The following is an 11,273-nucleotide window of genomic DNA, read 5'->3' on the forward strand; positions in this document are numbered from 1 at the left end:
ACGCCCTGGCTGCCAGTCACTGAATGAATGCAGCGTATAACAATCGTTTTATAGTAGGCATACTAGTTGTCAGATGAGTTGATTCATTCTGTGCAGTGTGCCGACACGACGAGTTGCATGAGCTGGGAGTGACTTGTAAAAGACGCACGGCTCTGGACAGAATATATTTCTTGTCATTCTCAAATCTAAAGTGGGTGTCTCTGGTTCTTTCGAGTCACCAGCGCGGTATATTTTTATACTTTATACGTGGTATATTTTTATACAAGTGCACGCCAACCTGCGCTTGTGCACTGCTGCTGGCCTGCTTGTTGTCAAAGCAGCTGTCGTTTACAGGTGCACTAATTGTGTCGTCTTGATTAAGTCGGTTTAGGATGAGCTCGGCAAGGGTGGAATCACCGCTGTTGCTCCAGGAGTTCCGGAGACAGCCGTCTCCGCCCATCGTGTCCAGGATGCCTAAGCCACGGGCCTGCCGCAAGTTGTTCGTGGTAGACCACGACGAGACGAACCGCTTCTTGCAAGACGAGCTGGTCAAGATGGAAGGCGAACGTGGCGAAAGAAAAGAGTACGGCTTCGACTTCGACCGAGGAGAACCGCTGCCCGACCGTAACAGCAGCAGCAGATACACGGACTGGGAGGCCGTACCGAACGAGAGAGTGCCTTCGTTTTATCACGAGACGGTAGCGAGGAGAAAGCCTTGCCGTCCGAGCTCAAGACCCACACCAGCATTCTTTACCTCTTCATCCCATCACCGAAGCTCCAACAACGGACACAGTAACCCAGCTCCCCCATGCAGCACCGGCCGTAACGCCGCACCGGCTGCACCCTCCGGACTTCTCACTGGGGCTAGCTCCAGGTCATTCCTTTCGGTAAAAGGCCTGGACTTACAACCTGCTAACCAGAGATCCACTGCCGGCACATCTCCCCATCATCCCAAAGAAATTCCACCAATATTGGAAGTTGTTAACGGCTCAGAATCGAAGCCAAGGGATAATTTCGAAAGTGCTGAAGGAAGTACGTGTGTTGCGAACAACGCCAGAACATCGGCAACGCAGAGCCAAATCACGGGTGAGTGTCTGCTAGTACAGTGATAATGAAACGACATATCATTGATATGTCGTTTCCCCCACACCTTTTCTAGATATAAAACATGTTACAAAGACATAGTTAAATTAATAAATAAGTCTGAGTCATACTGTTATGGGTTCAAAACAATGGGAAGATTGCCATATCTGGCCATCACTTGTCACCCTGTGCACAACAAACCCTAAGAGACTGGTCTGGAAATTTTTAAGTCTTTCTCAGTAAATACTTCAATATATTTCCTGCTAAATTTGACTTTTTGGGACATATTATCACTCTCTGATGGCTGATTGGTCACTGAAGGGAAAAATTAGTGTTGGCCAGATATGAGAATCTTTCCAAAACAATTTTTACAACTCCAAAGCATCCAACATGACCAATGCAAGTAGTTTTTAAGAGGGCAATTACCGTTGTTTGCTATTAAATTTGGGCCAGTTATATCTCAAACGGATTAACGGTGAACCAGTAGTACTATCATTAGGCGACTAGCCTTGTCATGCTTGCGCTTATCTAAAACCCTATTTAAATCCAAAGCTATTGTGTTATGAAAACAAGTTGGTACAAGTTTCACTACTCAGTTGAGAAGTGGTCTGTGGTTTTGTGGCCAGTTACTCAAATGAAAATAGGTTTGTGTCATCTTTACCAGTTTCCTGAAAGTCCCAACTTGTCGTGGCCTGTTGCAACACGTCTGTACGGAAAAAATCCCTTATTTCGACATGCCGATTTCTTTGATATTCTAGCCAGAAAAGTAACAATTGTCTATTTTGGGTTGGGGCATCAAGTTGAAAAAACCCCTATTGCCCAATGGTTGTGTGCAGTCCTATACGTTGAAGTATCAGTAAATATTTGTGGTTCAAAGATCAACCAGGAGTATACATTTGTGTAGAATAATACTGAAATAATGGCACTGTTATTTTTTTCCTGAACAAATTGGGTCTTTACCACTACAAGTACAAGGTTAAACAGAACACGGAATCTGAAGTGAGTTACAAAAATTCGTAGGAGCCATATTGATCTATGTAAATCATACCAAAAAAATACGTAAGCGGGACTTAATTGTTGTTGGGGAAAAGGTTTCAAACAGTTCCATGAAAAGTTTCAGATCTGAAAGTCTTCACACTGTTTTGACAAGTGCTGATTGCACTACAATTAAGCATAATTGAAATTGTCGAACACCGTTTAGACCTTGATAAATTCATTACTTAAAAAAAGTTATTTCACGGAGCATTAGCTTTACTTCCCATCCGATAAGTCACCAAATACTGGAATTGATTCCACGTACTTTACAGTACAGTAACTCGCTGCTATGTGGCTACTACATGTACTACTAGACGACCATAGACAGAAAACCGCCCACAAGGTCTTTTCTACTACAGTAGTTTGGGTGTTGTTTTGAGCGTTGTTTTGAGCAGCGGATTGTCACCGGCGTTTCGCTGTGTGCATCCACCACAGCCCGGCGGTCGCAAAAGTTGTAAACAACTTCATTCATCGGACGCGGGCTTTGCGCGGGGAAATTTGGTGCATGCGACAGCCCATGGCTAGCCACTACCTGCCCACGTGAAGGAAGGGTTTCACGGGCCAACCTTCGAACGAGTGCTATTATATTGGGCGATCAATACATGCCGTTCAGGGCAAGTTAAAACTTGTTCCGGGACTGTGAAATTGCCCGCTAAATGGAACTCCCACAATGGACGATTTATACTCTGTCGTCAAAATAACCACAACAAATTTCTTGGGCCCACTTGAAAAGAAAAGAAAAAATCCCACATTCCACTATTTCGACACGATTTTCGACAAGATTACGCAATTCGGAAAAACATTCCCAACTCTTTTGTCACACAGGGGAAACACCTGTGATTTGCTTTAGAACTCTACGAAGTTTCCGTGAAAGTTACATTGTCATTCCTTCCGTGCTTTGCGTACCAAAGATTTCCTTCCGTGTCTAAAAAGTTTGTGTACATGTTCCTGTTTAAATGATCAGTATCCTCTCGCCAATTACTCGTCATTCACAGTTTCCCATTACGGCCTATATAGTTTAATGAAATGCATCCGAATCGACACAAAGCCCATCCATGTGTGGACAGCAGTGCTTTTTCGAACCCAAACCACCTCACCAAAATATACATGTGCACATTGTACTTGAATATTGTAATAAATCAAATAACAGAGTCCCTATCACTTTCGGTCTGTGAAAGGCATATGTTCGTTTCCAATAATAACACCACTAAAAATCCAAAAAAGACTTTTCAGAACATAACTTGTTGAAGTTTCAGCTCAGTGGATCTTACGCATTTGGAGAAAACAGTGGGAAAAAAACATGCACAACGTTTTGAATTTGATCACGAAACACGATTGCGTCTAGTATAATATAGCACTCGGTTTCTCAAAATCAGTCAATTGACTTTAGGTCAGTTTCTTCTAAATGACAGCAAACTAGACGGAATAATTTCACGGGGTGTTTAGTACCGCCGCGAATTTAATCCATACGCTTTTTTCATAATAATTCGGTAGGTTTTCACTTATGGGATAAATGCAAATGATCGTGTGCCTTTAAGTTTTGTAGATGTTCTAGTTGATCAATTTTAGTATTCTTAACTCCAAGTCGAAACTGTACAATTTTTCAGTACTGGGAAGTGGGAAAGTTCACTTTACTTGAAGAGAGATGACTGTACAAAAAAAAAACATATTAAAAATACATTTGAAGGTCATTTGTATTTTACCGTACCTATATGAAAGACCAAGTTTCATTAAACATTGCTGTTGTCATTGAATTTTAGCCCACATGGTATTGATATCTGATTTTGTTCCAATGCCTACTTGGTTTCAGACTTTATGAGACAGCGCAAACGGACCGGGTCGGACAGCAGTAGTTCAACTAGTAGCGTGTCCAGCTCCGACTCCGACGGGGAGAAGCATCCCCAGGTCCCCGCCAAGCGACGGCGGCAAAGGCCCGGTAGCCCGGTAGTGTCGTCTCCCACCACAGGCCGGTCGTGATAGCCCGTCTCAGCTAACACGGTAAGACAACTTGGCAAGAATTCCTCCCCTTATAATTTAATCATACCAAGATATTCAAGAATAAACACCTTGTAATCACGGAGGAATAAGTCTTCCATGCATGGTGTAATCGTCTGGGCAAGAAGGGCGTGGCACATGAGGTGCCCAACATTGTGTGCGTGTGGAACTTTACTGAATAATAGACGCGTGCCAAAGATGGTTCACGGACCCTGGATATCCAGGGGTACACGGTCCTGAACTGAGCGTCGGTTCACAACCCTATTTTTAGAACCCAGTTGTGGGTTTCGAGTGACTGCAGTGAACAATCCCCAAATGCTCATGGGTGTTCTAAACTGAAAGAACGTGATTGCTGAATCGACTCGATGATAGAACTACTTGAGAAGGTAGGACTTCTTTCTCAGCTTTTGATAATTACAAATACCATACTTCATGACACTCGGACCCTATCCTACAAAACAATCGTGCACTCCAAACATTGATTTTTGTAAACCTTGCAAAACTGAAGTGTTCTAATAATTTGACTGATGAACAGGACTCTGGAAAACATAAACCAAATTTATGGTTGGTATCAGAGTTGTTTCAACAGGTAGCTCTCGGCGCATTAGTAACAACATGATATGCTAAGACAGGTGAAATTTGTTCATCAACAGTGTGATTTAAGTCGATGGAAAATGTTTTAAACACCATTGGTAAAAGTATTTCAATAGAGTGCCACGTCTCAAATATTAGGGTAGACTGTTCATCATTGCACAAATTCTTAATCACTATAAAACAACTGAGTGTTACAAAGACATCATAATCGAAAGCCTAGACAACTCCCGTTCTTATAATTTTCCGTGCAGTATTCCAAAACTGCATTATTGCCTCCGGATGAATTTGGTTAAGAGCGGCTTGATCAGTTGGATCTGTTATAACCTTTAAGCGACATTTTTTTGGCATTGGTTTGTCTTAATAGAAAATTGAAATGTCATCCAAGATAAGTAACCCTGATATAATTGTGGCAGAGATATCAGGACATGTTTAGGCTTGTTCGTAATCTGGGCTGGGTCCCAACCTTACTTCATTTTCTGAATGGAAACTCAAGGGCATCGACTGCAAGTCTGAACTTGCTTCTAACCCAACCAGAACAAGTTGAGACTTGATTTGGTTGGACAAACAAGCATCGACATGTTGTTCCACCATCTTGCCCACGTTTTTTTTCTTCGTTTTTTCCCCTAGTCGCAATTTCGTTTAGAAAGGCCGTAACATGCTGAAAGAAAAATAAGCCTCTAAATATGTTTTCGCAGAATTGGAGCACTTCCAGAATTTTTTCTTTATCAAACCATGGAGGAATAAAAAAAAAAACCATGCTTCAACACTCGTTGGATTTGTGAAATCCCTTTATGTTCCTCTGCGTGCATTGTTTGTAGGCCTACAGTCAAATCGCAGGCGTATGGAACACTTCAAGTACGGCAATTGAGCCTGGAACATGTTTTGTTACCAAAAACGTCTGAGAGTAATTGAAGTGAAGGGTAGTACAGTACCACATGTAATTGACATTACTCTGCGGACATGTACGGTTGCTGGGTCAAATCACATTGATTGGCAGCCGGTTCAATCCTAACAACTTTGCAAAGCTTTTGACCTCCTGACCCTGTTTACTACAAACTTGCTCTCCTCTATACGACCCCTTTTCTGCGCACGTAAGGGACACAAATAATACTCTTCCCTATTTATGTGCGGCGTAAACACAACTGATCGCTTCGTAATAGTTGTATTCGTCCGTGTTTACTTTGTAAACGTTTAGTCATAAAACATTCGACCAGTGTAGTAGTACTGCGCATTGTGTGAGACAGTTTCCCCTGTACGACGGATTGTTTGGTAAACACGGGCACCAGCGATTGACACCGTTTTTTGAGTGGGAGTTGTAAGGGAACCCGTTGGGAGTTGGAGGTCATTGAACGTGTTACCAAACTACAAGGACATTCATTGTCAACAGCCTTGTTTTTGGCCGGGTTCTTATACGGTTCCATAACAGGACCTTGTGTTTGGACCGCTGCCAGAATCCCGTCAATTTTAGTGGAAATTCGATCCAAAAATGGATTTATGAGCAGCACGGAGTTGTGTACAATCTTCCTATACTATAGTTGTCATTTATACCAGCGAAAACGAGCAAAGTCCAGGATCCTAACTTAGGACATCTAACTCAACTTCCCCTCAAGTGTAAAATAGACCTTTTGCGTAGTGGCCATCCTAGAGGGCATCTTTGTTATTTTAATTCAGTAACAATGAATGCACATAAGGTTCACTCATGTATATCCCAGCAAAACAAACTTGTATCGCCCTCTAAGATGGCTGCTACGCATCAGGTGTATTCAAAGTTCTTATTACACAAGATCGACAACCGTGCAAACATCAAAAAACAAAACAACCCCAAAAATATTAAAAACCATATATTTAATATATAATAGTCGCAAGCATCCTGTGAAATCATGGCAACTGTCATTATGCTGTCATTATGTTGACATACGCTGTCATTTTTAAGAAAAGTGGAATTTTTGAATCAATTTCTGCAAATTTTTGTTTCAAAATACTGCCCCCAAGTTATTTAGTACACATTTTGTTTGCAATCGGTTACACATCCGTGAACGGATTCAAGCCAGCCAGTCTGGTTCCATGACCTGACAATTCCTATACGTCTATGAATTGCTCCGTAGGGTCAGGGAACCAGATTACATGAGCATAATTGGTTTCCTTGGTTTTTCCATCTATGAATAAAACAGTTTAAACATGTCAGTGTAACAACATTTACTATGAAATACTATTCCCCAAATCCATCCAATTCTGAAATTACAGCAAAAGCAAATGTTGTGTATTACCTTAACTCAGTTTTCGTGATCAATCTGGACAAGTGGCAAGTTTTATCACGTAATATTAAACGTCCATTTTATCATATCAACGGCTCGGCTACCTGTATTTACAACGTAAACACCTTTTCAACCACGAATTGTGTACCCAATGCAAATTTGCATGGGTGCATTTAGATTCAAATCGTTCAAGCAATTGAAGGGTTACTGAATCCATCATGGATGAGGATGCGAGTGATGAATATTGTTCAACAATATTTCGTTCATCTTAACTTCACTTTAGAAAACGTGTTTATAGAAAGACAGAGCAGAAATGGCATTTCAACCAAAGTGCATGTTACCCGTTTTTCGTAGAACTTTTCTGCATTGACGAAAATTGGTCATTGACAGTATAACTGTAAACAGCTGGACCACTTTGCATACAATACCGGTCACAGAGGGTCTTTGGATGTGCAGTCAGTTTCTCACAAATAGCGCGTGGGATGGGTCGTGTGTACAGTCATGTACATGTAGGTTCAACGTTCTGAATGCATTGGAAATCGCACTGCATTAGTTCACACGTATCTTCAAAGCTGATAACACGAATGACAGTTATCTTTGGCAAGTACATCATGTGTCAAATTCTTGAGGTTTCACGCTTAACCACCAATGAAAACTCAGTGTATTTGTCAGGTACAATTATACCGGTTTCAATCAGTGAAAGAAAAAGTGTTTGAAATCTGTTTCGTCATAAGGGATGATTCCAATTCTAACCTTCCTTAAAATTAGACTTAATTTCACAACGGTTTATGATTTTCTTTTCGTTCTATATCAACAGATTTGGGCAAGTGCAACAACACACAGGACGGCCACACCCCCAGGAAGGTCAAAGGTCTCCGATACTAAGGGTCAAGGGTCATCTTGCAGTTGGAACCGTACCGAGACGCCGCTGCGGGCATTCATCCATTCACCGGGAGAAGTATTTTCTTACCTGTAAACTTGCACGTGACCTTGTTTATCCCATCTGGGGAGAAAGAAGGAGACGCGGTTCGGTCCCGGGGAGCTTGGGCTAGGCTTCCCCCCTCAATTCCCAGTCCGGTTTACCTTGAGAAGTAAATCTGGACCGGCTCTCATGGTTTCATTGACAGCCCCAGTGTTCCCGAAAACAACAGGTCGACGGGTCATTGGAAATAACTCTCTGGCTCAGAGCCAACAAAATAATACGTCCAGGCCTACCTGCGCTCCACGCATCCTTTGAAGTCGCGCGGTAGTGGGCAAAGTGCCAACAAAGTTTCCCGCCTTTTTTTCCCGCGAACGGAGTGTTTGAAAGTGGTGGGCCGAGTTCACAGATACGAGAAAAACCACAGACGCGACAGAACTCATTATTTGCTGTGGGGAAAGGGGGGTGGGTGGTACATAGTTGTACCTGTTGTCTGTTTTGGGCTGCAACTTTAGCAGATCGATTGCGTGGGTCATGGGATGTCTTTTTTTCTCACAATAGACTGATTTCACATGATTGACGGTAAGCAAACAAAACAGGTGTTCCAAATCTCAGTATTCTTTCAAAAGATAAAGGCAGTCTAAAGCGTGTGATACGTGCATGAAACGTACCCCTTTGAAAACATTCTGTGAACTTTGGAAACTTTTGTGATGTCTGTAAATACACTGTATTATATGTATGTATAGTAAGTTATTTGTCAGAAGCGAAAGAGATTGAAAGTTTGTACCAGATAAAATAATTGTAGTTAATTTAATTATAATATAAATAAGTTATTCTTTTTCAAATCAGCAACATTCCAATAATCAATATAGTGCACTTAAGCAATTCGACTTCGTGCAAAAGTTCAAGCATGTGTATAGCTAAAATTGTACAGAATAGTTTTGTCGATTACATTTTTCTCAGCTCAGGCTCAAGATTTCAAACCAAGATTGATATTTTTGGAAGTAAAAAACGAACAGCATAACACGTTGAATAAACATTACAATTCTCAAATTTTACTAGCGATTTGGTTGAAATGTGTGGGAGTTGGTTTTCGATAGTGTTCACCTCACATCATGTTTGTATAATTTTTTTATGAACCCTACTTCTATTCACAAAATGACTTTTAATACGAGTCTTTCGTGGGGCATTCATGTAAAGTTTTTGGCGCCTATCATCTTCAAATTGGGCGGGCAGTCTAGATTTGGAGCATTCGTTTAGTTCAAAATTACATCACTTTTCGAACATCTCCCAACTTTCCATCGAAACGGTACGTGTTATTCAATGAACTGATTGCATTTCCCTGTCTGATATAATGGTTGCAATTGAAACATAATATTGTGTAACCAACTAAAACCACAGGTCAATACTTTGATTTAATTGATCTTAGTTGAGACCTTGGAAGTGTACCACAATTTTGTTCTCCGTTGTACAAGGGAGCATCAGGCCATTTTATCACCTATCCTGCCCAAGGCCTTGGCGTAGTTAACGTTGTCCATGTAAGGTCACGTTTGTAGATGAGATTCCCGTGGCCCTACATTGACCTCTGCGTTGTGCGCAGACTCAAGGTTCAGTCTGGTTTCCCCTTTGTTGTTACGGTTGTCAACAGCGTGTACATCCAATGTACTTGGAACCAGACAAGAAGGCTAGTGGAATCACTGTCCGCGTAAACGTGAGAAAATGACTAGTTCCTGCCTTCCAAAATATGGAGAGTGCACACGGATGAAAATAATTTATGTGCGTGCATTATTTTAAATCCGCAAAACTCTAAAACTTCGAAGGAGGTGGTCGGTAATGCAAATCTAGAAAGTACTCCATTAATGCATGTATGCGGCGAAGTACATGTATTATAAACTTAGATTACGTATGTTACATTTATGCGAGATGAACTGAAATGTTTTGCTTGTAATTCGGTTTATGTAGCCTATAACAATTAGTAGCAGTGGGCCATTGTAATTTGTATTCTCTCTCAAATATCTCTTTATATCTGTAATGATTGAGCTCAGTTTGTAACGTAGCTCTTACTTGAATACAGCTTTCAGGTATATTGTAGAATCTGTGATTTTTTAAAAGGAATTTAATCAATTTCAAAGGATTGGTTAATGTTAATGTCTAATATTAATAATTGGCAAAGACTTTTTTAAATTAACATTAAGTGTCACCATTGATGTAAACATTACATAAGCATTAATTAATGAACTGAACACATCCACCATTCAGCATTCTCATCTCTATTGTCACTTTTGGAATACATTGCTCCTCACGGTTGGATTAATCGAATGCATTTAGCTAACTTTTCAAGTAAAATGTATTAGTATAAATGATTCTATAAGTCAGTTATTTATATATAAAGATAATAATATATCGGTGAATGTGTATTGGATCGCACCTGCATGTCTGCTCTGACGACTGAAGTATTTGCATTAAAAGGGAAGGAATAAAAGAGAGAAAAAAAACTATGTTCCATCTTTCTCTGATTTCTTGTGTCAACTGTCCATTGTGTGCATAGTTGTGATTCGACTTGTAACTGACTCAAATTTTACAAGTCGGGGCAAAGGTATTAAAACCGGGGATGAACAATGAGAAATTGTCACAGTTTGTTTGAATAGCTAGAGACTGGTCGTCAGACTGGATGACTTGAACCTGTTACCTTTTGAACTCGGCTCAGCTCAAGTGGCTCTTACATTATAACTTGAAATGTTTTATGTTGGCGTTCGAACCTAATGGATTTCTTCCCCCATTGGTTGTACAAATTTCTTTCCTTTCAGATTTTATGTTGTAAGCACGTTTGAACTTCAATGAACCTCATATCCTGATAAACATCCCAATCAGTACAAAATTCCATTCACAATACAAGTATTAGCGGTAAGGGTCTTTCATAGCATTGGTGCATGGTACATTCTACCTCCATGGTTCATCCAATGATCCAACTTAATAAGTGCAAAACTACTGTCATGATTCCACCATGATACAACCCGTCAACTGCTTTGTATGTCTTCACGCCAGGGGTTCAGATAATGATTGTGCTTTCCCGGGGGCGCGTTGTGAAATACGGTGTACAATATCAATAAGAGGACAATCGACTGGCTTATCATTTTAGCAAGTAAAAATTTTAGATGGAAAACAGGTTCAACCTGTCACGCAGGGAGCCTCAACTCTCGCCTGAGATGTGGAATACGATAATGTGTTATCTGACAGTAGCCCGCTGTATTGTATGTTAAGTAGTGGTGCGGTAATCCTGAAAACCGCAGGTTTCTAGCCGCATTACACACCAATTCCTATGATTTACCACTGCACACCTCACGATTAAGTCACAAAGGATTAGTTGTAATGTACCCGGAAATTATAATACTCCAATGGATTTGAAAGCGGGT

The 11,273-nt window shown here is 40.8% G+C and overlaps 1 protein-coding gene across 1 annotated transcript; it reads left to right on the plus strand.

Annotated features, from left to right (window-relative positions):
- Positions 1 to 10,358, plus strand: LOC119740848. Its single transcript, XM_038216298.1, has 3 exons — positions 1 to 1,065; positions 3,908 to 4,095; positions 7,759 to 10,358. Exons 1-2 carry the CDS (start codon positions 372 to 374, stop codon positions 4,072 to 4,074), a joined length of 861 nt encoding a protein of 286 aa, XP_038072226.1. The 5' UTR covers positions 1 to 371; the 3' UTR covers positions 4,075 to 4,095; positions 7,759 to 10,358.
- The last annotated feature ends 915 nt before the right edge of the window (positions 10,359 to 11,273 follow it).

The sequence above is a fragment of the Patiria miniata genome, unplaced genomic scaffold (genome assembly GCF_015706575.1).
Source record: "Patiria miniata isolate m_02_andy unplaced genomic scaffold, ASM1570657v1 HiC_scaffold_5, whole genome shotgun sequence".
NCBI classification, from domain to species: Eukaryota; Metazoa; Echinodermata; class Asteroidea; order Valvatida; family Asterinidae; genus Patiria; species Patiria miniata.

What these genes read in the sequence shown, in the direction of transcription:
- LOC119740848 (XM_038216298.1), top strand. Translation starts at nt 372, where the DNA reads ATGAGCTCGGCAAGGGTGGAATCACCGCTGTTGCTCCAGGAGTTCCGG. An exon ending in AACGCAGAGCCAAATCACGG is followed by an intron (nt 1,066 to 3,907) that starts GTGAGTGTCTGC and finishes ACTTGGTTTCAG; the next exon opens with ACTTTATGAGACAGCGCAAA.